Source organism: Mustela nivalis, assembly GCF_964662115.1.
Source record: "Mustela nivalis genome assembly, chromosome: 4".
In the NCBI taxonomy this organism is placed as follows: Eukaryota; Metazoa; Chordata; class Mammalia; order Carnivora; family Mustelidae; genus Mustela; species Mustela nivalis.
This window is the reverse complement of record NC_139023.1, coordinates 56326595-56353939: the sequence shown is the minus strand read 5'-3', so window position 1 is coordinate 56353939 and position 27345 is coordinate 56326595. Positions and strand designations below refer to the sequence as shown.

The following is a 27345-nucleotide window of genomic DNA, read 5'->3' as shown; positions in this document are numbered from 1 at the left end:
GAGGGCAGATGTCCAACTGACTGAGCCACCCAGGCGCCCCTTTTTCAAAAATTTTTCTCAAATTGCTTTTTAAAAGCAATCCTAGAGAAGCCACTTTGTTTTCTTCATTCAGAAATCATGTTGAATAAAATATCTTGTCTCCCTTTTAAAGACAAACAAAATTATTCTAGTGAACTGTATATAGATGTTAGCTATTTTAAGTGAACTTGAAAAACTGATTCTCTTTTTAAAAAAAAGTGGGGGGGGGTGCCTGGGTGGCTCAGTGGGTTAAAGCCTCTGCTTTATGATCCCAGGGTCCTGGGATCGAGCCCCACATCGGGCTCTCTGCTCAGCAGGGAGCCTGTTTTCCCTTCTCTTTCTGCCTGCCTCTCGGCCTACTTGTGATCTCTGTCTGTCAAATAAATAAATACAATCTTTAAAAAAAATAAAAATTTTTAAAAGGAGGGGAAGTAAATAAGTAAGGAGCATTTTCATGTTTAATTTTTTTTCCCCCCCTGAGGACTCAAATTTTTATTTTTTATAAACATGTATTTTTATCCCCAGGGGTACAGGTCTGTGAATCGCCAGGTTTACACACTTCACAGCACTCACCAAAGCACATACCCTCCCCAATGTCCATAATCCCACCCCCTTCTCCCAAACCCCCTCCCCCCACCAACCCTCAGTTTGTTTTGTGAGATTAAGAGTCACTTATGGTTTGTCTCCCTCCCAATCCCATCTTGTTTCATTTATTCTTCTCCTACCCACTTAAGCCCCCATGTTGCATCACCACTTCCTCATATCAGGGAGATCATATGATAGTTGTCTTTCTCCACTTGACTTATTTCACTAAGCATGATACGCTCTAGTTCCATCCATGTTGTTGCAAATGGCAAGATTTCATTTCTTTTGATGGCTGCATAGTATTCCATTGCATGTTCGTGTTTAGAGACAATTTGTTGACTATAGACATCCTTCTTTTGGGGGCAGAAGCAAGGTGGGTGGCCAGCCAGAGAACAAGATTGATGAATAGCTGTCCCAAAGTCCTTTCATTGCCCAATCAGGGGATCACATACACTTAATGATGCTTGCTATATGCCTGCCCTGTGTGGCTGGGAACCATGGAACCTGGGTGAGGGAACAGCTATTAACCAAATAATCACACAAACAAAATGGCCAGTGCCATACAGGGCGATGGCTTGGGCCTGATTGAAGTGATCAACACTGTTGAAAGCAGAACCTTGAATTCACTAGCTGTCCCTTCACCTACAAGCCTGTTTCTCGGTTCAACAAATTGGAAGGTCTCTCCCCACTGGTAATTGAATTGGTGTGTCTCTGTCTTGAACCGTCAAATGTCATTCATTTTACTCTTGGTTAAGTCAACGTGGCACTCTTGGCAGGACCAAGCTTCGCCCTGACTGTCACAAAGAAGCCAAGACATGCACTGAGTATGTCACATGGACGGCTGTCAGCATGAGCTCATGTTTGCTTATGTAAAGTTCTAACTTTGCAAAACAAAATTACATTCTCATGTTATTTTTAAATCTCATCTTCCCTTTGGAAAAAAGAAAAAAAAATGCTGCTTTAAAGTGATTTTCCTGTGTTTTTTTAGGCTTACCTCCAATTCCTTCAGCTTCCAGGACAGGCTTTGCAGAATTTTCCATGAGGGAACGCATGAGGGAGAAATTACAAGCTGCAAGGGTGAGAAAAAACACGTGAATATTTTGCTCAGTGGCTGATTGCCGTTCCTCAGGTCTTGTCTAGAATGCTCTGTCTGCTCAAAACTGCATGGGTTTGAGTGCCGTTAAATTTGTTTTCCTTGTTTTAAATATTAATGTGGTATTTAACATTGGCACAGGCAGAAAATTATGCTTAAGAAGTATTCAGTGTCATTTTCCTTAACTATTTCACTTGCTCTTTTCTCTTAAAGAAGTAAGGTGTGTAGTTCTTATGGATTGTTTTCTACTAAGATGGTAACAGGTTTTTGCAGCATTCCCAATGCTAACCAGCATCTCTGTTTGACTTTATAGTCCAAAGCAGAAAGCACGTTGCTGCAGGAAATTCCTACCCCTCGGCCCAGGCGCTTACAAAGCCCCAACAAGAGAGAACTGGAGACTGAATTTGGCACAGAGGTGAGAAAGGGACCTTCTCCACGTTGTGATCAAAGACAGTGAAGCAGAATATAACATTTCCAGCAAAAGTTTCTAGAACAGAGCTGTGCACAGAGGAGGCATTCAACACTTATCAATAATCGTCATAGCTACTGTTTATAGGGTCCTGCTCAGACCAGGTGTTTTCCCTGTGTTCTCATATGTCTTTATCCCAGCACCCCAGTGGGTGGGTTCTTTTGTTTTCATTCACATTTGATGGATGAGTAAACTGAGGTTCAAAGCAGCCACGAGGCCATCTCCAGGTCACAGACATGCATGCGGGATTTGAGATCAGATTCCAGTTCTTTTTCATTCCCAGTCTGTCCTTTGGGTCAGCATTGCTGGACCTATGGATCTTGCTGGGAAGAAGAGAGAGATAGGAGTGCAGTAGGAAAGTAGGGTGGAATGGTGGGGGCCTTGAATGTCACACAAAGGGCCTCAGTTGTTTCCTACAAGCCATGGAAAGCAGTCAACCATAGGCTGGGGAGGTGGTTTGAGTGTACTGGAGTGATTTTTGTTTGAGTCTGAGGTGCTGAGGGGACATGTCAGTGTGTGTGTCTCTAGAAACATGCACAAAGGAAGGGACCAGGCCTGGAGAAATGAATTTAATAAGCATTTCTACTGCAGTGAGTTTTGAAGTTCTAAGCAGCCTTTGTTTCCTAAAAAAAAAGAAGACTGAGGAAGATCTTGACACTTGGAGGAAAACTGACAGTTGAGGCCCATGAGGAGGACAGGAAGCCACTAGAAGCCAGAAAATCCTGTCGGGGTGTAGATGAAGGACAAGCCTGTAAGAGGGTGGAAGAAGGAAGGGAAGAATGGAACAAACAGCCCAGTGAGGTGTTTGCAAGTCTAACCCACTTGTTTGTTGTTGATGGTGATGGTTGGGTTAGTTTTTACTCTTGAGACAAAAAAAAGCACAGGTGTGAAGAAATTTCTGTGGAGAAATCACCGATTGCTTAGAGGATGCCTTCTCTTTTTCTGTGATGAGATATAACATTTTGCCTATATTCATCCCAAATTAAGCCAAAGATTGCATGATTACAAGAAAAGTTACAGCCGTGTTCATGTGTCATGGCCTGTGGTTCTTGAGTAGGAATATTCTGTAGATCTGATGAAATGGCTTTATGACAGTTCGTTGCTCCCTTCTGCTGAGGAGACACTTATTTTTCTTTGATTCCAATTATCTTCTTCATTGTAAGCCATAATTTTAAAATACTGAAAACTAAGGAAAAACTACATAAATTATCATCAGCTTTGACACAAATACTTCTGTTATGTTGTTAGGTGTATGAATCCCGGCATCTGGTCAGATGGGCTAAATGATTGGATGATCCGGTCTCATATCTGAGCCTGCCTATACTTTTTTTTCTTTAAGATTTTATTTGTCAGAGAGAGAAAGTGAGCACAAGCAGGGCGAGAGGCAGGCAGACAGGGACAGGCTCCCCACTGAGCAAGGAGACCGATGCGGGACTCGATCCCAGGACCCCAGGATCATGACCTGAGCTGAAGACAGATGCCTAACCGACTGAGCCACCACGTAGCCCTGAGCCTGTCTATACTTTCTGATTGATAATCATTTCACAAAATCACAGCAGCTCTTACTCGTCCATGGGTCATGAATACAATATCCCCAATAAAGCTTTAAGTTATGGAAGTAAAAATATACTCCCTTGGCCTAGAGAGTATTTATTGCTTTTTGTGAGCAGGTCTGTGGCTTATATCTACTCTGTTCTGTATCCCCTAAGAGCCATTCTATGGATTTGAGGTGTTGGAAGAGGTCATCAAAAAGACATGACCACTGGTTGACCTGCAAGCTGGACCAAGTAATTGAAAGTTCCTCATGCCCTCCCCTGTCCTGGGAATGTGTGTTCCACTTGCCTTCCCCACTCCCAGAAGCTGCCCCAGCGATGCAGCCTTGAGATAGGAATGTGGTGTTGACCATCTGTCTGGTACACTTGACTGAACCCAGTTAGGACGTCATTATAAACTTCCAATATTCGGCAGGCAGGCGTGAGGATGTCCTTATCTTGCAGCCACCAAGACATGCCTTGTAAGTTCCCCCACTTACTAAAACTGCCCCTCCCGATCTAGAATGATCTGCTTCTCTTCAGTCTCTCCTTGCCCTCTGCGTGCACTCGTGGCCAATTTGCAAAACATGAGGCAAACATCAGCTGACTTGTTTCTCTGTGTTTTGTTTTATTTTCAGAAAAGTTATTTTTATTTTTTATTTTTTTGGTCTTTGAAGTACTATTAGTAAGTTTATTGTATTTGTATCAAAAAGACAATTGGCAAGCCAAGGGCTCTCACAGCAGAACATGGAAGGAGGCTCGGAGGTTTGTTGTCAGAAATCAGCTTATGTAGGATGGAGGTAATGACTGGTTACAGGATTAGAATTCTAATTTCTAATTAGAATTCTAATTTCATAAATGAAAGGGAATTGGCTAGTGGTTACCTCATATCAGTTTGGGGATCAATTAAAGTTTCATTTATCATAAAAAAGTTATGAATTTATAAAAAAAAGTTATATTTTTAAAATATTTTAAGAACTAAAAAGGACTATAAGGAACATGGAGATGACAGGAAAGGAGAAATAGAGCAGAGAAGAGATAAGATGTTGTAACTTCAGACAAAATCTGGCATTGAAGGCCTAGCAGTCCCTTCCAGGGGTGAGACAGGGCTAATGTTCTCAGTCTTCAGTTAGCCAAGCAGGAGCTCTCAGATCTGGGTTCTAACTCACCTTCCAGTCTACTGGCTTTTTAAAAATACCTCCCTTTGGTGTTTTTCTTTTTTTTATCCCCCCCTCCTCCTTGATGATCCCAAATCAAGGATGATGATGTCAAAGTGAATTCTGGTGGACAATGTGGAAGGAATATACAAAATTGCTTTTAGCACAGCCCTGGAACCATAGCAATACTGGATGATTTTAGCTCTCCACAAAAAGAAAAAAGTCCTGGTGAAGAAAAATCTGTTCCAAGGCACACTGAGTGAGATAAATATGTGTGTTTACCTTAGTCAATTGCACGGAAGGAGAGGCCTCAGGCTTGTACATTTTGGCGTCGGAAGTGGAAACCTTCAGTATTCAATTTCATTGTATTTTATATTTCTTGGGATTCAGGTTAATCACAATAGTGCCTTTTTAAAGTCCGATTCAGCCAACAGGGCCTGTATAGCTTAGCCAAGGGGTGAGTGAAACCAAGTGGGCGGGAGAGGTGGGGTGCAGAGCTCAGCTCATGTCTCAATGACCTGCATGCCTGGCGTCCCTCCCTGACAGGACAGGCTGACCTGGCAGGAATGAGTGACTCCTCTTCCTGTGAAGTCGTGTTGGACAGGCCGGGTTCCACAGTTCCTTTCTCTTACAGTGCTGGGTTTCAATGATACCACGGATGAGGGTTCAAAATAGCCAAGTTACGTGAACAATGGACCCAGCTGCCCTTTTTAGACCTGATCTCAGGTTAACAGAATATCTCACAGAGCAGATTTCTTAATGTATAGACTTCAATCCAGAAGGAATATCGAAAAAGTTGTCCATTTAATCCTATTTGAGCAAAGAATGGAGGACAAGATGAGCCCAGATGCTGGACCCCAGCTGCCCAGCGTTAAATGCTGGCAACCTCACTCACCGGCTGGGTGACCTTGGAGGTGTAATTTCTCTTCTCTCTGGACCCTACTTCCCACAAGAAACTAGAGCCTGAGGCAAGGATTTTTCATGCTTTACCTGTGTGGCTTCTTCTGAGAAGTGATATCAATGAACAGGAGTTGGGAACTGGGGAGAAAGAATCAGGACATAAAGTCAGTTCTGGAGACTGTCACTGAGCTGACTAATGCCTTGGTGACCAGGGCTCGATCCTGCCAGGGACTTGCTGAGGAGTCTGCTTCTCAGAATTGCCTGCCTAGTTCCTGGAAGATAGGACGTTTGTCTCATGGCATCAGTTCCCAGCAAGATTTGCCCAATGCTCCTGGCCCTCCTGGTTTGGTCTAAGCCTCAGAATGTCCAAGTGGGTCTCTGCAGGCCAATGATGAGAGCTTGATATCCTTGGAAAAGCTAAAACCAAGTGCTATGAAAGTTCACCTAAGTGTAGCTAGATGTCCAGCATGACCAGAAGAAAAACCAGAGTATCAGTTAAGTATAATCTATCATAATAAAAAAAAATATGCCATTCCCTTTATGTAAAATTCTGTGCCTCAGGCTCTAGTTTCTGACAGACTAAAATAAAATGTTTATAGCCATGTGATGTAAATGCCAACCAGGGAGATCAAAGACATGTAAAAAGAAAATCAAGAATGCGGTGATGAGACCCATCATGATTGAGCCATAACTGTAAGCATATTTTAGGTGCATTGCTTTACCTGACGCTGAGAACAAGTGGTCTAAGCTATGAGTGATGGAGTTGGGATTCACAGCCAGGCGGGCAGCTCCAGAGCCTCTGGTTTGATAACTAAGCTAGACAGAATAGCACCTGATGTGCCTCAGGCAATAAGATTCCAGAAAAAAAGATCTCATTTTAGGATGGAGGAGTCTGAGAAAAGAAGTAGCTTTGCATGATCTGGAAAAACAGGTAGGATTTGGGAAGGATATGTGAGAGGGGCCCGGTGCAAATACACTACATTCCATTTCCCCTGATGAAAACTATTCCATGCTGTGACACAGTCTCGGTCCAGATAATAATAACAAAGTTTCCATCTCAGGTAGAATACGTTTGTCCCTTCTTACAATGAGATCTAGATATGCTATTGGAATAGCCTGGAGTCCCTCAGAAGGAAGGCGTGGCATTTGGGTTGTGCTGGGTGGGAAAGGAGCAGTAGCCAGGATCTGGGAGGGGTGGATTAGAAGCAGAGATGAGGACAAAGTGGGAACAGCCCTTGGTAGATTGGCCGTCACAGGACAAAGGGAGCCGCCATAATAGCAGTTACCACACTGAGCTATCATAGGCAGAACTCAGCTTCAAGGGGGGCGGGGTGGGGCGAGGCAGAAGGTCCAGCGGCTCAAGAGGACAGGCCTCGCACCCTGGAAGCTGTATTTCAGAATTTATTCCTATCCAGGATTACTGAGGCGTATCTTCATAAGTTGTTTGGAAATGGTCCTCTGTGAACTAAATCATCTATTGATCTGTAGAAGAAATAGCATTTGTCATTTTACGGTCCTTTGAGTATAAAATTTTGTATTTATTTGGTCTTGAGAGAGGCAGCTGAGCAAGAAAATAATCAGCAACCTTAACCTTCAACTATATTTCACATTTGTAAACATTTCATTCCTTAGGAATGATGGTCTGCACCCATGGTCTGAGGTTTTCCCCTTTGAGAGTTAATGCTTGTTTTAGAACATCTTTAGTTTCTTGATTTAAATGTTCTGTCTATCCTGAGGCACCCGGGTGTCTTAGTCGGTTGAGCGTCCAACTCTTGATTTCAGCTCAGGTCATGATCTCAAGAGTCATGAGATCAAGCCCCGCATCAGGTTCCATGCTCAGGATGGAGAAACTTCTCCCTCTCCCTCTGCTCCCCCACTCACTCGTGCGAGCTCTGTCTCTCAAATAAATAAATAAAACCCTTTTAAAATAATAAATATTCTACTTATCCTTTTTTCTGCTCATACAGGCAGGTGAGGAGGTACAGAGGACTCAACAAGATGATTTCCAAAGTTACTCAAGAGTAAAATTCCGTGATTCTGTACAAAAAATCAAGTCTAAACTTCCGGTGAGAAATCCTGTCTTTTTAAATCATGCATGCTTTAAATCATGTTTTTTGTTGATTTGTTTGTGTTTTTCAAAAATATCCTATGACAGATGCTTATATACATACCCTGACTCTTATTAGTGTGGAATATGCAAGAAAAAAGTATGAGAAATGATTCCTACTTTTAAAATGCTAGAACCAGCGGGACGATTAGAATACTGCCTGACTGGGTAAAGGGGGCTGCATGGAAGGGCAGGAAATGTTAGCAAAAAGACTATATTTTCAACTCTGAAGTTGTACCAGCTTCATTATGGAGGAAGAAAGGGAATACCAACTCAAGAAGAATCAAAACAAAAAATGTCATTTTTAAAAAAAAGTTAACAGACCCCTGGATTGCTCATAATTAAACAAAAGTATCTCAGCATTAATCTATAAAATAATCTACTTTTTTGGCATTTTACTCATTTTTTCAAAAGCTGTTACTCCTATCAATAATATATTTATGTGCCTATGAGAATGTTTGCTAGTTTATAAAAAAGTGACTATGAAAGCTACTTATTCGAGGAAGCCACCCCTTTGCCTATTGCATGTCTTAAAGTTTGTGACAGGTCATCTTGTGCCTTCGACAAAGGTAATATGCTCAGGATGCCTAGCATTCGCTCGATGCCACCAACGTCAAGCTGCTGTCAGTGAGCTGTGTGACTCATCTCCAATTCTACAATCTGAAACTCTATCACTCACCACTTCTCCTTAGGTTCCACCTGGCTTCCCTTCTGCCGAAGAAGCCTATAACTTCTTCACTTTCAACTTTGATCCCGAACCAGAGGAATCACAAGAAAAACCAAAAGCCAAAACCAGAGCTGGCACGAACCAAGAGGAGGAGGAAGGAGAGGAAGAAGAGCCTCCTGCGCAAGGAGAACGCAGAACGGTATTTAATGTTACGGTGGTGGTAAGGTGAGGGATGATGTTGGTGTCAATGACCATGGTGGTGACAATGGTGATGATAATGATGACATCCTCACCAGAAGGAAAGTGGCCGAGGGCAAACCTGCCACCACCACATGCAACGGCTCATCCATCGTTTAGTGGAAAGCAAAATGAATACTGTGTTCACGTTACTTTCTGTAGCCTTTGATTTTACCCCATAATTTGGATAATAAGGACCTTGATTAAATATGTCTATTTCTTTCCTGTGGAAAAAGAAAAAAAAAAACAAACAGAACAAGGTGGCTTACAGATTTTTCTTGCTAGATGCCACACAGCGATTCATATTCATTTCAGATGCAAAATGTTGGTCTCTCCAAGGCAAATGAATCTTCTCTCTCTCTCTTCCCACATCCTCACAGGTGATTAGCTTTTTGTGCTCCATTCCACACCCAAGCTACGACTCAGACTCTAATTGTGCATGGGGCATGTAAGACAAAAGAAAACATCCCATTTAAAAAATGGACAAAGGACTTGAATAGACATATCTCCAAAGAAGATATACAAATGGCCATTAAGTACATGAAATAAACTTAACATCACTAATCATTAGGGAACTGCAAATCAAAACCACAATGAGATCCCATTTTACACAAATTAGAGTGGCTTTTATTAAAGAAGGAAGGAAGGGGAGAGGAAAGGAAAGGAAGAAGGGAAGAAAGGAAGGAAGGAAGGAAGAGAGATGGGCTGGCAAAGATGTAGGGCAAGACTGCCTTCAGCTTGTGCATCGCTGATGGCAACATAAAATGGTACAGCTGCTGTGAAAACAGTCTGGTCATTCCTCAAAAATTTAAATGTGGAATTATTATGTTCCTGCAATTCCATTTCTGGGTATATACCCAAAAGAATAGAAGCAGGCACTCAAACAGATAGTTGTACACTTAACAGTGGAGAAATGTTCTCAATAGCCAAAAGGTAAAATCAACCAAAATATCCATCAGCAAATGAACGAATAAACAAAATATGATATATACACACAATGGAAAATTTTCCATGTTAAAAAGGAAAGAAATTCAAGCACCTGCCTTGCTCGGTCAGTAGAACATACAACTCTTGATCTCAGAGTTTGAGCCCTACATTGGGTACAGAGTTTACTTTAAAAAAAAAAAAAAAAAGATTTGGATATTTCAATTCTATCTCAATAAAACTGAAAAAATTTTTAAATAAATATTTTTTTTAATTTTTAAAAAGGAAAGAAATTCTAATAGATACAGAAAATACATTTGACAAAATTCAGTACTATTCATGACAAAAACTCTTAAATTAGGAATAAAAGAAATGTACCTCCACATAATAAAGGCCATCTGTGACAAAACCACAGCTAACGTCATACTCAGTGATGAAAGCTTGAAAGTTTTTCCTCTAAAATCAGGAGCAAGACAATGGTGCTCATTATCGCCACTCCTATTTCAACATAATACTAGAAGACTTAGCTAGAGCAATCAGGCAAGAAAAAGAAATTAAGAGGTATCCGAACTGGAATTAAAGGTATCTGAACTGAAAAAAGAAATTGTCTTTATTTGCAGATGCTTTCATTTTATGTAGAAATAAAACTAGAGACTCAACCAAAAGATTGTTAGATATAATCAATGAATTCTGCAAAGTTGCAACATACAAAATTAAAATACAAAAATCAGTTGTATGGGGGTATCCAGGTTGGTTAAGTGTCTGCCTTCAGCTCAGGTCATGATCCCAGGATCTTAGGATGGAGCTCCACATCAGGATCCCTGCTCAGCAGGGAGTCTGCTTCTCCTTCTCACTCTCCCCACCCTATGCTCTGTCTCCCTCAAATAAATAAGTAAAACCTTTAGAAACAAAAACGAAAATCAGTAGTGTTTCTTTACAATTACAACAAATTTTCTGAGAAAAAAATAAATTGATCCCATTTACGATAGTTTCAAAAACAATAAAATACTTAGGAATAAATTTAACTAAGGTGGTGAAAGACCTGTACTCTGAAAAATGTAAGACACTGATGAAAGAAGTCAAAGAAGATACAAATAAATGTAAAATTATCCCATGTTCATGGATCAGAAGAATTAATATTATTAAAATGTCAACACTGCCAAAAGCCATCTATAGATTCCATGCAATCTCTATAAAGATTTCAATGACCCTCTTTACAGAAGTAGGAAAAATACTTCTAAAATTTATGTGGAACCACAGGACCCCCAAAGCCAAAGTAATCAAAGTGTGATGCCTCCTGCTTTGTCCTTCTCAGGAGGTATCACATTTCGATTTCAAGCTATACTATAAAGTTACAGTCATTGAAACAGCATGGTATTAGCATAAAAACAGACCAATAGGCCAGTGGAACAGAATCGAGAGCCCAGAAGTAAACCCAAGTAGGTGTGGTCAATTGATATTTGACGGGGGGGGGGGGGGGCAAGAGTACTCAGTGGAGAAAACAGTCTCTTCAGTAAATGATGCAGAGATAATTGGATATTCACATGCACAAGAAAGAAAGAGGACCCGATCTTACACCACTCACAAAAAATGAACTCAAAATGGATTAAAGGCTTAAATGTAAGACCTGAATCCATGAAACTCCTTGGAAGGCGGGGGCTAATTTAGGGAAAAAGCTCCTTGATGTGGGTCCTGGTAATGAGTTTTTGGATATGACACATAAGCACAAAAAACAAAATCAAAATGTAATTTTTTAGCTAGGTTTATGGAAGCTTGAGAGTACATCAGCTTATTTGATCGTCATTGTTTTACAAGCCAATATTCAGCTTGTTCTGACTCCAGAGGTTCTCGTGAGGTTGTAGGCAAGGCGGCCAAGGATGCAGTCAGCTGAAAGCTTGACTGGGTTGGGGGGGTTTTCTTCCAAGGTGGCTTACCCTCCTGCCTGGCAGGTGCTGGGTTTTGGCAGGGGGCTCAGTTCAGACCTCCCCACAAGGCTGCTTGAGCATCTCCTGACATGACAGCTGATTTCCCCTAAAGCAAGTGATCCAAAAGAAAGCAAGGACAAAGCCACGGTGCCTTTTCTGACCTGGAGTCAGAAGCTACATACCAGCACTCATATCCCGCTCATTGGAAGTGAGTCACTAAGTGAGGCCCCCACAGAAAGTCGGGAGAACCAGGGTCTGCTTTTGGAAGGCAGAGCTATCAACAAATCTGTAGGCATTGAAACTGAGACATGAGACATGACGTGTTTCAACAAGCCACCTCTCTTCCCTTTTGCATGCTTTTCCCCTGGAAGCTCTGTGTTCCTAAACCTGCCCTTTGAAATCATGCCCTCCTGTGAAGCCCCTTCCCTGTACTCCATCCCCCTGTCTGCTCAGACCCTCTTCCGGTACTTTTATACTCAAAGTGGATTTAGTCTTTCTGGCAGAGGTTTTAGATCCTGTGTAGCTCTCCACCTCTGTCTGTAATTTTTCTCCGTCTGTCTCTGCTTACCACAAAACCAAAAGGAGGATTAAGCAAGGGGGAAAAAAAAAAAAATCACACACTGAAATGAGGGCTCTTTTTTCCTTTTTTGAAGTTTTTGGCATTCTGTGTTCTCAGATTGTGCCGGGAGCTTGGCTACCCCATAGATTTACTTCCCCTTCTCATTGTTTGGTTTATTTGGGAGGAAATAGGAAAAGGCAGGTAGCAAGGTTATCACCTGTGCAGATTTCCCTGGGATTTTAAAAGCTGTTCCCCCGCATTGGGCTCTCTGCTCGGTGGGGAGCCTGCTTCCTCCTCTCTCTCTGCCTCCCTCTCTGCCTACTTGTCATCTCTGTCTGTCAAATGAATAAATAAAAAATCTTAAAAAAAAAAAAAGATTGGGCGCGCCTGGGTGGCTCAGTGGGTTAAAGCCTCTGCCTTCAGCTCAGGTCATGATCTCAGGGTCCTGGGATCGAGCCCCGAATTGGGCTCTCTGCTCAGCAGGGAGCCTGCTTCCCTTCCTCTCTCTCTGCCTGCCTCTCTGCCTACTTGGGATCTCTGTCTGTCGGATAAATAAATAAAATCTTTAAAAAAAATTAAAAAAATAAATTAAATAAATTAAAAAAAAGAAAAAAAAGAACGGCTGGTAAGTTCCCCACCATCCCACAGACAATGCGGGTGGGGCTGGGCTGCAGGTGTATACACCGCGCAGAGTGTGGACACTGCTTACAAGCGTCTTGCCCTGGGGTCGTTGCCGGGGGAAGGTTAACGTACCATGTAACTTCTGAGCCCAAGGACTTGAAGTACATGCGGAAGAATACACACCCTTAGAGTCCAGAGTTGCTGAGATTTCGATTGCTTTGCCCAGCATCTCTCTTCTGACTTCAGCCTATTCTGGTTTTGACATTTTCCAATCACGTGGAAGAGTGAAAAACAAAGAAAACCCGCTTGGGGAGCATGAAAGGCCATCGAGTTTTACCCTTGCTTTTAAAAAAAGGATACAAGAAAAAGATCACTGTCTTGTAAGATACGTTGTTGGATGAGTTTAATGCCCTTGTTTTTCTAAGTAGACGTATAATCACAGCACAGTTTTTCTTGCTGTTTATTGTAATGCAGGACGAGGAAGAGCTGCTCAGTGCCAAGGATGAGGAGGATTTTCTGTTGGGCTTAGACCACGCAGCTGAGGATTTCATAGCCGTCAGACCCGCAGAGTATGAAAGCGTCCACGTTCGACTGCAGATGGAAAGAGAACTCCTCTTCGTACCCAGCAGGGTGACAGGTACTTGTGCTTTTTGCCTTCCTGCTCGCTTCGGGCATCTTCATTTTCCTTCACGTGAAATACGGCTGGTGTCTGAGGATAAAGAACTTGAGCAAATGCCCATTGAACATTCACTCACTGATGGACTAGCCCGAGAAACACCAGGGTGTTTTGAGGGGTCCCCTCATCAAACTGGCGACCAGTTCTGGGGGCAGAGAGTCTGAGAGAGTCTGACACTCAGGCTGAGAGAAGGAGAATCTCTCTGTCTCATCCTCTACTCCCTCTCAACCCTGCTAGAACACTTACTTGACCAGATATGGGGGGGGGGGGGGTTCCCTACACCAACCAATTCTCCAAACCTAGCTGGATATCCTACAGTTCAGCTCTGACACTTATACCTGGAGTCAGCACAGACCCCACAAGTTAAGGACTCCGCCCGGCGAGACTGCCTTCTGCTTAGACACCAATCACAAGTAGTGGGTCCCCACATTACCCATACTTCTATTTGATTTTGCCACAAATTGGAGGTTCCATGCCTCGGGTTTGATAATTTGTTCTAACAGTGCATAGTAGTCAGAGAAACACTTACATTTACTCACTTATCATATAATAAAAGATATGTGGGCACCTGGGTGACTTCGTTGGTTAAGCACCTGCCTTCGACTTAGGTCATGATCTCGGGGTCCTGGGATTGAGCCCCATGTTGCTCAGCGGGGAGTCTGGTTCTCCCTCTCCCTCTGCCTGCCATTTCCCCTGCTTGTGTTCTCTCTTGCTCTCAAATAAATTTTAAAAATCTTAAAAAAAGAAAAAACAAAACAAAAAACAATGGTATGAGAGAGAACAGAGATGAAGAGAGTCATAGGACACGGCATGTGAGAAGGATCGTGGAGCCTCCATCCCCTCTCCAGGGTCCCTTCCCTTCCAGCCCCACCATGTGTTCATTGACTAGGAAGTTCTCCAAACCCCTACAGCTAGAATTTTTATGGAGGCTTCTTATGTCCAGAGGAGAGACCAAGTCAGGGCCACTGGTGATTAATGAACCCTGTAGTTCCTGTCCTCTCCCAGAGGTGGGGATAGAGAGCAGCACTGGCTGAAAGCCCCAACCCTCTCCTCACATGGCTGGTTCCCCTGTCTGCGGGCACCACCCTGAGACTATCCTGGAGCCTCCAGCCACCAGGCATCTCATTCACACGCAAGAGGACATGATCATATCAGAGATTCTGAGGGAGGTATGAAGCAGATTGGCTGAGGTTCCTCACCTCAGGGACAATGGCCGGGGTACATGAGCAGGGACCATCCAGTTAACTCCTCGTGACTGCCCCCTGCTTCGTTTCTGCACTGGGTTTCCCTTTGTTCTTTTTTCCCTGGAATTTTCTTTCCTCCCAAGAGTACCTGAGGGACCTCCCCAGTTAGTTAGCTGATAGTTCAAACTTAAAATGGGAGTCCCCCAGGAGAGCCTCTCAGGCTGAGAAGGGGGGCTGCACTCACCTTACCTGGGATTTGGATCTCTTTTCATTTGTCATGTTCTGAGTTCCAGTTAAATGCCAAGCCAAGGATAAATTATTGTTCCATTTTGATAGGTCATTTTGAATCGTGTATGGTCCAAAGTACTGGGATTTGTTGGACATCTCAGATTTCCTTTTAAATAGGTAGCTGGGAAATGTGCCCAGAGGTTACAACTTTGCCAAAACAATAATAGTGAATGCATTCCATGCCCTTCCTCTGCCAGGTCCCTTTCTAAGTACTTGTGTATAAACTCACCTGGCTCCACACCAGAGCTAGACAAGGGTTCTTTCTTACACCCATTTTACAGATGAAAAAGCAGAAGCCCAGAGAAGTTAGGGAACTAGTCTGAGACCACAAAGCTAGTGACGGGAGGGAAGGCAGGTCTCTGACCTGGGAAGCCAGCTACGAAAGCCAGAATGTGTCCTGATGCTCCTTGGGGGTTTGGAGAAATGCATGGGCCAAGGAGGAGTGCCGTCTCTTTGTGTTTGTGCTCAGAGGACTCCCTGCCACGCCTGTCCCTGGAGTCCCCCTGGGCTGGAAGGAGAGGTTAGACACCAGGGGCTGGCTCAGCCCAGGGTCGGGGGTGGGAGAGGAGTATGTGGAAGAGGCTGGGGGTGCACCAGCGGCACCTGGCCTGCTCTGAATGGGGAATCTGAGCTCCAGTCCGGAGGGGAGGCAACCCCCGGCCTAGCAAACAGGAGGTGGGGAACCACACTGCCCCAGCTCCTCCTCCTTGAGGAATGACCTCCTCCATTTTCAGTGCCTCACCAGAAAACAGGAGGAACTGAAACGATCCTACGACATGACTCCAGGTGTTTCTTCTTCCTTTGAGCACTGAGGAAATTGCTTCAGTGAAGCCCTTGTGCTGTGACCAGCACATAGCAGGGGACCAAGAGTAATAATGTTTTTGTCACTGGGTCCGTTCTTGTCACTGCTTGGAGAATGGTTGACAAAGCAGAGTGCATTCGCCCCAGGGACGTGGGAAGCAAATGTCGGGGCTTCTGTTGGCACATATTTTTAATCTCAACCTTCCCTGATTTAACTTTGTGTGTATGATAGCATATCCACAAACAGTAAGCATACATAGAGTGAGAGTAGGCAGAAGCGTTTCCAGGAAAACCTTCGAAGACCACTGGGTTGGCGCCGGGCAGCTGCCTAGCCATGTGAATGGAGGGCTGGGAGCAGACCCCCATGTTTGCTCAGGTTTGCCCCCGTTGTCTCCGAGGTCGCTTTTTCCAAGAACACTGGCATTAGCTGTTTTGCGTGGGTGAGTTTGGGAAGCAGAGTGTGCAAAAGGCCTCATACAGGAAAATTAGCAGATTCGGGGATTTGGCAAGATTCAGAGTGAGATAATTATAAACAAGAGACTCTCCACCTTTTCCTCATTAACTCCCAAATTACCTCCGGACACTCACAGGTCCCCTGGCTTCTTCTCTTATTTTCTCCTCTGGCTTACTCTGCCCACGCAGGCCCAGGGATCTTTCCAGAACTGAAAATCTGCTAGGTCACTCCCCGAGTAGAGCCTTCAGGGGTCCATCTCCTGACCAAAACTCAAGCTGCTCATGAGTAGAAGGGCCCTCCATCCGCCCTGCCCCTGCTCGCCCATCCCCACAGTGCCCAGTGTTACCCCACTCTTTGGGCCACACCATGCCCTTGGGGGATGGGGGGTACACTACCCCAGGCTCCATCCCTCTCAACCTTCACGAGTTGGTGCAAATTGCAAGGCCTCCTGAGAAAAGCCTCCCTCCCTGCTCTGTCTCCTTTATCCTCTGTTTAAGTTTTTAACTTACACAGCATTTTCTCTTACTTTACCTCCTTTAATTCTCCCGAGAACCCAGGAAATAGATATAATCATCCCTTCTGTACAGAAGGAAAGGTTCCAAGCCAGGCCTGGCCCAGGTGCTTTGGGCAGGCGAGCAAGCCAAGCAGGGCCTTGGATGTGAGCACCGCCCTCCCCACAGCAGGCCCCGCTGGTGAGCGAGGCGTGGAGTCCTGTCACCATTCCAGAGCATGCTATGACAGGGGAACATGTTCCTCTTGTCCTGGGCCCTTGAGAATTAAGATGGGGCCTTTGTGGCTTCCAGGAATACAGATGCAATTTCCAGTGTGGTTTGAAATGTGTAGGCTGCACTAATGTTGCGGTGTTTGTTTATGTACTCTCTAGTGCCTACGTATAAAAAGCTTCCCGAGAACGTGCAGCCCAGATTTCTGGAAGACGAAGGCCTTTATATTGGGGCAAGACCGGAGGTGCCGCGTGCCTGTCAGAACACCATGGAGAACAGGCTGCTGACGCAGGAGCCCGTAAGCCGCCCCGTCCCACCTGTAGCCCCCGGGCGTCTCCCGGGTCAGAGCGGCTTCTCACCCTCCCGGGCCGCCACCACACCCTCATGCTCATGCCCTCCTGTCTACAGACAATGGCACAATTTTTTTTTTTTTTTTCCAATTTGTCTCTTAACACGTTTGGTGATCCTCAGACCACACACACTCCCTCCCTGCCCAAAACGCCCATCATCTACTGGCCGGGCTTGGGATTCTCCTGCTGAGTCAGATGTCGGTGACTTTTGCACAATGGACAATGTTTCATTCTCCACAGATTGAATGTTCACAATTGTTTTTCTCCTATGGTTTTTTCCTGTCATTTCTAATGACTAGAAAATACTTTTTTGAGCACTCCTATAAGCTTTTTGGGATGGTTTTGTTGGAGGGGAGTGAGGATTATATCCTCAATTAGTTGTGCAGGGGTGTTAGGGAAGACTCAGTTGCTAATGGAAATGAGGCTTTCAAAGACCTAGTCGGGACAGAGGAAGGTGCATGAAATGTGTATGTCGACCCAGAGTTTTCTGGCAGCTGTCATTTATTTTGTAAACCGTTTTCTCTCCAGTTAAAAGAAAATGGTGGTCTTGCCTCTGTTTGATCTGCAGGGAAGGAAGTGGTTTGGAGATGATGGGAGAATTCTGGCACTGCCCAACCCCACCAAGGCGTTTCCTTCCAGACCACCAGTGCTGACACAGGCGCAAGACATTAAGGCAGAACTTGAAACACTGTATAAAAAGGTAAGCCCAACTAACTCCTCATTTTCAGCACATGAAGGTGCTTCCCAGTGCTTTGCTCTTCCAGTAGCTTGGGGTACCAAATTCATAACATTCTACCTTGGTGGTTGTTTTAAGTTCACTACCTTACACACAAGGAACAAACAGCAGGTGTGTTATGTAAGAGCCAGTCTGCTCTGCTCACCTAATCCTTTCTTTTATTTATTTATGTATTTGTTTGTTTGTTTATTTATTTATTTGACAGAGAGACACACAGCGAGAGAGGGAACACAAGCAGGGGGAGTGGGAGAGGGAGAAGCAGGCTTCCCACCAAGCAAGGAGCCCGATGGGGGCTTGATCCCAGGACCCGGAGATCATGACCTGAGTGGAAGGCAGAGGCTTTAACTCACTGAGCCACCCAGGTCCCCCTCTCACCTAATCCTTTCTTAAACAAGGACTGCATTCCCACATAGAATGACTAAGTTAGTGACTTTATTTGCACCAAGCGAGCCAACCTTATTTTTCTTTTTTCTCTGCCGTCTCACCGATGCTGCAGGATTATTTGCCACTCAATGTCTCTTTATTATTTAACTGGAGATTTTCTCTTTTTTCTTTAAGATTTATTGATTTATTTTGAGAGAGAGAGAGAGAGCACCATCAGGGGGAGGGGCAGAGGGAAAGGAAGTGAGAGGATCTTAAGCAGACTCCACACTGAGCGTGGAGCCCAGGGGGCTCAGTCCCACAACCCTGAGATCATGACCTGAGCCGAAATCAAGAGTCTGCTGTTTAACCGACAGAGCCATCCAGGTTCCCCCAACTGGAGATTTTCTATCCTTGAAAATCCTTTTTACTGTGTTTTCCTAAGGTCTGGTACCAAACTACCTGCTGTAAGTCCAGGCACTAACACTCATAAGGCAAACTCTGTGTTGTAAACTGTCTGTGTTGCAATTTCTTCATCTGTAAAATGGACATAATAATAGCACCTACCTCCTGGGATAGTTGTGCAGATGGGTGAAGATCGTACATTCGAGAGCTTGGAACCAAGTTCAGTATGTGCCAACTAGTGTTCAACAGACACAGTTGCCTGCCTTAGTGTTTAATTATATTGCTTTTCCTTTCCTGAGCTGCTGAGAAAAGATCACCTCCTTCTGAAACCCAGAAAATTTTATATTTTAGTATTTCAACAGGGATAAAGTGAAACAGAATGAGGGGATTTAATGATCATTCTGGAAAGCAGGCTGCCCAACAGAGAAAACACAGGTGCAAGTTGGAGCATCTGAGCTGTCCTGTCAACAACTACTGTGCAACTTTGGGAGGATCCCTTTACCTCTGTGCCCATTTCCTGGGTTGAAAAATAGGAACAATAATAATCTTCTCTGCCTCAGAGGAGCATTGTGGTTATTAAGGTGATGTCACTGTATCCCACTTTTTCTTAAATTGTGAATTTCTATGAAATTTTGTTATTACAGACAAGTATTAATGAGTGCTACTTTGGGGCACCTGGGTGGCTCAGTCAGTTATGCGACTGCCTTCGGCTCAGGTTGTCATCCAAGGGTCCTGGGATCAAGTCCCACATCGGGCTCCCTGCTAGTGGGAAGCCTGCTTCTCCCTCTTCCACTCCCACTGCTTGTGTTCTCTCTCTCACTGTGTCTCTCTCTGTCAAATAAATAAAATGTTAAAAAAAAAAAAAAAGTGGCTACTTTGTGCAGAAACGTGATCATGGGAGTAGATGATCACAAAACAAGCATAAACCCAAGTCACAGTCCATGAGGGATTTGTCATCTGTTTGCTTACACGACAGACACATGATATAATTAGTGATCAAGACAGTCATCCCCTTGTGCACATATCCAGTAGCACATCAGTCTTCCTTCACCTTCCGTCTGGTTCAGCAGGATACACTGATATAATGAGGCACTAAATTATGAGTTGCAGTGAGAAAACAGAAGAGTAAGTGCTATGTTGAGTTGGGTATTAAGAGAGCCAATTAATCTTACCTGTCTGCTTCAGAAGTTGTGAGCTAGTTGGGAAATGCACGGGGGTCATAGAGGGATGCAGAGATCAGACTCCCGAAGGGTAAAACCGGACAGCAGAAGGCTACTGGAATGCAAGACCAGAAGAGCTTCCTGCTTCAAATCCCATGAATTCTGCTCCTATCCAGCACAGCCCTGGTGAGTTCACCATGAGGAGTGCCTAGGAGAACACGCGGGGCCAGTAAGCAGGTTCTCAGGAGAGAGCTAATAAGGGACAGCAGAGAACCCGGACCAATGGCTGTTGGGCTCCAGCTGGCTCTCTAGTCATAGTCTTCTAGTCTAGTCTTCCTTCTCTCTGGGGAGGGAGCCAGGAGGATGAGACATGCGGAGAGAAACAGGGTGGTTTTCTCCCAATACCTGTGAGAGGAGAGATCTTCCCATCTTGGGTACAGAAATGAGGAAGGGGAGAAGGAGAATGTGTCCCACTCAGTGGGCTGGTCATCTAGCATCACAGAGCAAAAAAAATTAAGAGAGAAAAGCCAAAGGGTCTAGAGACTCCCAAGGTCATTTCCCAGAGGGTCAGGCTTTGGATCTAGCAAAGTGGGAAGAATATATCTGAGTGTGTGGGAAGGATACAGAAGGGTTTAAATTAGAGGGAGGGGATATTATTCTCTTTGCATGTTCCCCCTTTCCACATGACCTATTCCATTCACTGTGGACTTACACGCCTCAGTCTTTTGGGGGGAATGTGGTTGTGGAACCTTCCAGTGATTCAAAACATAATGCATCTCTTTTTGGATTAGTTTTTTCACAATTTTATTTCTTTACTAACTTTTACATTTTCTTACATTTATTCAGATCTGTCCAATGTCAAAACCCATGTTTTTCCACTGTTCCATGTAAGAGGCTTGCCTTTAAGAAAAAAATATTAAATGCATACCATCTGGGAGTTTTGACATGATGCAGGAACACAGAAGGTGATAAACGGGTGAGAGGGCTTCACTGATAGCTTATTAACGCACCCCCCCACTAGCCCCCACTAGCCTGTAAATGACTAAAAGCAAAGATGGGGGTTTCTTCTTCTTTTAACCATAGCACGGAGTAGGAGGCTGGCACATAGAGACACCTCAATCAAGTACAAACTGAATGTTATTAAAATGATTCAGCTGAGTTGAATGTCTCTAGAAGAAACTCCTTGCTTATTCCTGTCTTCAGTGGTCTCTCCTGCAGAACAGTGGCTTTCCTAGGCTCTGGCGTAACCCTGGCATCCCAGTGACAGAAAACCAAGTTAGTGTTCTGGATCAGGAGTTGGTGATTCCCTGGGCCATTAATGCTGAATTTATGCCTCAGAGCTCTCAGGCCCAAAGCTAACCCAGCAGGACTGACCAAACCCATCCCTCATCAGTAGAATATTCTACTCTTCCGAGTTTAAGATCTTTGTGAGAGACCATTAAAAATAGAGAAATAGAAAAAGAGAGTCCATATCATGCAAAGAACAAAGTTAGACATCCAATGAGAAAGAATGCAATTGAATACTTCTTAAGAAGGAACTATTCCAAAACTTAAAAAATTAAAATGCCAAGGGATCATTGAACATCAGACATAAACAATATAAAATGCAGTTCACCTAATCCTGATGTCAAAGTAGCATCAGGGTTGTTGAAAGCAATCCCAGTAGCTTCCCTCCTGCCTCCCTTCCTGCCTCCTCCGCTCCTTCCCTCCTTCCGCATTTCCTTCCTTCCTTCTTTTATTTTTATTCTTCCCATCCTTAACGGAAAATCCACTATATTCTCAGTTGTCCTAAGCTCAGAGAATATAGAGGTAGCAATATTCAAACATGGCCTTAGACTGTCCCTAGTATACGGGTAGACAGAAATGTCAAGTGTTGCAAATTCTGTCAGGGGGCACCTGGCTGGCTCAGTCTATAGAGCCTGTGACTCTTGATCTCAAGGTCATGAGTTTGAGCACCACGATGGGCACAGAGTCTACATTTTTTAAAAAATTAAAGATTCTGTGATTAGAAGTTGGCATGACATTCCTGGGAGGCATATGTGTAGGAGCCTCCCCTTCACGAAACTGCCTGCCATTTTGAGGAATTTACCAACCCCAACCTCCTCGTTAATTACCACTTGGTAAGGTTACCTCTTCCCTCTTCACCATTCTCACCGATGTTACACAGAGCACTGGTCACCTACTATGTTATAAGCACTGCATGAACCAGCACTCTTTGGTTTGCGAATGATAAAAACTAAAGCAAATCAGCTTAAGTAAAGAGAGAATTTGGTGGTCTGTAAAACTGGGAAGGATCTGGAGATAAATCATAAAAATGAAGCAGGGACTTTGGGAACCAGGAATTTGGTGGCTGTCTCTCTCTCTGCCTCTCTTTTCCCCGGTTCTCCTTGAATGTTGACTAGTTTCATTCCCTCTGATTGCTGACAGACCTGGATTCTCCATGTGTTAGGAGACATGACCCTTGATAATCTAAGCTTAACAACACCAGGGGAAAGGGCTTTATCTTTTTCTCCTAGATCACCTTATCCATAGCAAAGACAAGCTGGTCAATTATAAGTGAGACTTGTGACCCTCACCTCATGCCCAGAAGATGGGAATGAGAAAGCTTCCAGAGAGGACCAGAACAACAGCCACAGATTCTATAGCAGGCTCTGGACTGGATTCAGACTCTGCTCCTGTTATTTTCCCAGGGCAAATATAGAGACTTGCAATGAGACCAGCAATGATTATTCTTTCTCTGTATCACTCTTATTTTTTTAATTTTTTAAAGATTTATTTATTTTTTAGCGAGAATACGTGAGCAAGAGCAATGGAGGGAGAGGGAGAGAGAAGAGAGAGAAGCAGACTCCCTGCTGAGCACAGAACCCAATCAGGGACTTGATCCCAGGATCCCAAGATCACAACCTGAGCCAAAACCAAGTGTCGGTCGCTCAACTCACTAAGCCACCCAGGCACCCCTTTATAGCTTTTAAATTTTTTCTCCATTGGCAGGCATCTCCACACATGCCAAGACCATCAGCAGATAATCCATTTGCATCACCTCTGGTAGTTTTGGGTTTGGGTTTTCAATTGAAAAATGAAGAATCAAATCAATTTCAAGATTAAAATAATATGTTCTATAAATATCATTTATTCTTAGAAGAAATTATTTCCACTATTTTCACAATCACTATCAGTATATAGTCGAAAATAAATTTAACAAAAAGAGAAACAAGGAACCGTCTTTATCTCTTATAGGAAGAGAGTTAGGCTCTTTTGAGCAGTCTAGCCCAGTGACTACGACAGTCCTGGAAGCTTTTTTTATGTGGTTGAGCTGAGCCTAAGGCAGAGACCACCAGCAATCACTTGATTATGGGCTAATGCAGATGTGGGGAAGGGGAAATGAAGTACAGGTGCCTTGGGTAACATTTCAGGTAAATTGGACCACACTACCTACATTACTTACTCATACCAAGAAGAGTACAGGATGGAACCTGAGAGCCACACCCTGAATGACCTTATAACTCTGGAACCCCATGGCAAGAGGAAAGGCAAGAACCAGCAGGAGCAGAGCAATTAGAAAGGAATTTTCTATTAAGTCTATAGAATGCTGTTGAGTTGTACAGGTCTTTGTGAGGTAGAAATTTTTTAATTAATCTCAGCAGTCTGGGTGATCATAAAACACATAGTGTCCACTTGCAGATGAAAAACTTCTAACATAGGGCGCCTGGGTGGCTCAGTTGGTTATATGTCCAACTCTTGATTTTGGCTCAGGTCATGATGTCAGGGTCATGGGATTGAGCCCTGTGGGGATGCTGGGCGTGGAGCCTGCTTGGAATTCTGTCCTTCTCCTTCTTCTCAACCCCAATCCCCACTCACTCTCTCTTAAAAACAAAAAAATAAAATAAAATAAGCTTCTAACACCAATGTGGGTTATAACTGAATACTGTTATCCGGACGAAAGAGAAAAGAAAGTATGCCCTCCATTGTGGCAGTCTGAAGTATAAGGATATTAATGATCAGAACTGGAGCTTTTATAAGACATGAAATAACAGTGGAATATGATCCTAGCAGAGATGGTCTTCCCTCCCTATAAATGGAAATGGAGACTCAACTCAGCATATTCTGGAAGGAGCTGAGATAGAGTCAGTCCATTCTATTCAAGACTACCATTTGTAAACACATCCTGGTTTTAACAAGGACATTTTTTTAAGCAAAAAATCTCTTGGTCCTCTCATCAAAGACAGATTGAATGTCATAGGAGAAGACACATTATTGTATTAAAGTAAATGAAGATACACTGTGTTGAAGTCCCCCAGGAAATCATAAGTTCTAAGTATACATTAATAGTCTACTGATCTCGGGGAAGGTGGGAAAAATGAAACAAAATGCCTAAAAAGAAATAAACTCATATATTCCCACTTGTGGGTCCTGGTGCAACTGGCTGTTGTCCATTGCACATTAAATCATCATTATCCAGTGAGTGCTTTAATTGGGGTCCCCCCATACTCTGTTCTCTTTAACAGGCAGTAAAATATGTCCACAGGAGTCAACACATGATTGGATCTGGGGACCCCCCTGGAAATTTCCAACTGGACATTGATATTTCAGGGTTAATCTTCACTCATCATCCTTGTTTTAGCCGAGAGCATGTTTTGGCAGCCAAGCTGGCCCAACTATACGACCAGTACCTTGCAAGACAGCAGAGAAACAAGGCAAAATTCCTCACTGATAAGGTACATTCTTCCGTTCTTACTGTTGATGGGTTTGGTGCTTCTGATGAGCCCAAGCTACAAAAACACCAGCCTGCAGCAAATGTTCGTGCACCCTGAAGGGGCCTATGATGGATGATAGATTGTTCTATCTGGAAGCAAACGGAAGGCTATGACAATGTACATTTCACGTGTGCAAATTCAGTGGCTCATACTTGGCTTAAGGAGAAAGGTTTGTGCAAACGGTGCAAGTAGTGTCACCTGCAAGGGAGTGTGGGCTTTTAATGGAAGATACGTAGCTGTGTCTTGCTTGCATGACCTCAGATGCTGAGCCTATGCATGGCTTGAGAATCTCTCTGTCCTCAGAGGCGTTCTCATCTTGACGTGTAATTTGCTATAATGTGGTACCCAAACATGAGTCAGTTGTCTCCAATGATGCTCAAAGAAATGGCACTAACTTCCAATGTGACACCATCCCATGGGATTTTCTTGAGTAATTTTGACTGTGGGCAATTTTAGTCCCACACCCTGACTTTAAAACCTACCGGCCCAAACAAGGGATAATGCCACATTGCCTCTTTTTGAGTCTACAGGTTTATGATCTGTTCCCAAAATATCCCTGTATATCCAGGACCCAGAAAGAGCCACTGTTAGCCTTGAGAGAAACTGTATTTCCGAGACACACATAAAAGCAGCACGTATCATGAGCAATGTAATCATCTGGGCTATAGAACAGGGGAGGACATACCCTGTCCTTTTGTCATTCCTTTTCTTTTTTAAGAGTAGAAGAAAGAGCTCTCTGTCAGAGTTCGTTGAGGTTAAAGTGTGGGAAGAGCTGAATGCTTGAACATCCATTCACAGCTTTGCTGGCATCATTTTGCCCTGGCAAGGTGGGTGGTTCAAGGCACATAATTTGCAGTAGGTGGTAGTCTCTAACTTAAAACCTGTATCCATATTTTTTTAAGCTTCAAGCTCTAAGAAATGCAGTTCAGACAGGAATGAATCCAGCAAAGCCTCATAAATCTCTTGATACAACCCAAAAAGCCATCAATGAGTATAAATCTGAAATTCGGTGAGTAAAGTCTGTAATTGTAACTTCTACTTTTTTTGTTCCTGTTAGATGTATCCTCATTGAAAGCTTCTTTTCAGTTTTTCCAAATGCATTGAATACATGAGAAATTAAGCCATATGAAGTACTGAGGTAGATCCATCCTTTTAACACCAAATTTGAAGTCCAAGAAAAGAATGAGGTTGTAAGATATTGTAACCTACTCTGCTCCTGTAAACAAACATTGCGACAGCCACCACTTTATTTTTTTTTTTAAGATTTTATTTATTTAACAGAGTGAGAAGAGAGAGAGCACAAGCAGGGGGAGTGGGAGAGGGAGAAGCAGACTCCCCACTGAGCAGGGAGCGTGATGTGGGGCTCAATCCTAGGACCCCGAGACCATGACCTGAGCTGAAGGCAGATGCTTAGCCAACTGAGCCACCCAGGCACCCGTACACACACCAGTTTAGAGGGCATCCTGACCATAGGCTAGCAAAGTGGGAAATGCCTGTAAGCTGGGATCCAGAAAATTCTGTTTCCGGTGGGTGTACTCTAAGAGTTACAAGCATGTGTGCACATGGAGGACATTTAGTGTATAAGGAATTCACAGCATCATTTACAAAATTGAGGAGGTGCTGGGAATGACCCCATACCAGAATGACCACATCTGATAGTCTTACACTGAACATCTGTAGCTCAGTTAAATTGACTGAGTTAGATCTGCGTGTACAAATATGGAGAAAGGAATGTTGAATGAGAACATCCAGGTGTAAGAGGATTCTCGCCGTGTGAGACAGCTCATAGACCCTAAAGAATACCCAACACAGGGGCACCTGGGTGGCTCAGTTGGTTGGGCAACTGCCTTCGGCTCAGGTCATGATCCTACAGTCCCAGGATCGAGTCCCACATCAGGCTCCCAGCTCCATGGGGAGTCTGCTTCTCCCTCTGACCTTCTCCCCTCTCATGCTCTCTCACTCTCTCTCTCAAATAAATAAAATCTTAAAAAAAAAAAAAAAAAGAATACCCAACACAACACTTGTCTATTGTAGGTACACACATGTGTGGTACAGACGGAAAAGGCACACATGCCAGTTCCAGGGAGGGAGAGAAGGGAATGTAGTCCAAGAGGTCTTCAAATGCAGCTATAACATTTGAGACATGACCAAAAGCCCTGAGTAAATGTGACCAAATGTGTACAAGTGTCCTAATGATTTATGACATGGACTTCTCTATTTCTTAGAATTTTTCATAATTAAAATTCAGAAGTTAAAACCCTGATTGTTGCCAAACAATAAGGAAATAACCTAATATAGGAGGTATCCTCTGGAATCCCATATGTTGGGGGAAATCATGGTAGCAGATTGTTGCTAGTTCTTCCACATGTGTAATCACCTATGTGTGTGAACACTCACACTTATATACACAGATGCGTTCGTGTATATATATTTATTTAAGGAATCATACTGCATTTACAATCTCACAACTGGCTTTTCTATGTAAAATACCTCTCAAACCTTTGCCTTTTATACTATATCTAGTTCTGCATTATTATTTATTTTTAAAGTTTTTTTTCGGATTTTATTTATTTATTTGACACAGAGAGAGAGAGATCACAAGTAGGCAGAGAGACAGGCAAAGAGAGAGGGGGAAGCAGGCTCCCTGCTTAGCGGAGAACC

General features: G+C 43.6%; 1 protein-coding gene across 3 annotated transcripts in view; it reads left to right on the top strand.

Annotated features, from left to right (window-relative positions):
- Positions 1–27345, top strand: part of CC2D2A (coiled-coil and C2 domain containing 2A) — a 134903-nt gene that overhangs the window by 28427 nt on the left and 79131 nt on the right. For all 3 annotated transcript variants that reach the window (XM_082728688.1, XM_082728690.1, XM_082728689.1), the window contains 9 exons: positions 1592–1680; positions 2010–2111; positions 7722–7820; positions 8554–8727; positions 13269–13431; positions 17081–17217; positions 17838–17969; positions 24436–24645; positions 25587–25693. In XM_082728688.1, coding sequence (XP_082584814.1) covers positions 1592–1680; positions 2010–2111; positions 7722–7820; positions 8554–8727; positions 13269–13431; positions 17081–17217; positions 17838–17969; positions 24436–24645; positions 25587–25693 — 1213 coding nt within the window. The remainder of the gene's footprint in view (positions 1–1591; positions 1681–2009; positions 2112–7721; positions 7821–8553; positions 8728–13268; positions 13432–17080; positions 17218–17837; positions 17970–24435; positions 24646–25586; positions 25694–27345) is intronic.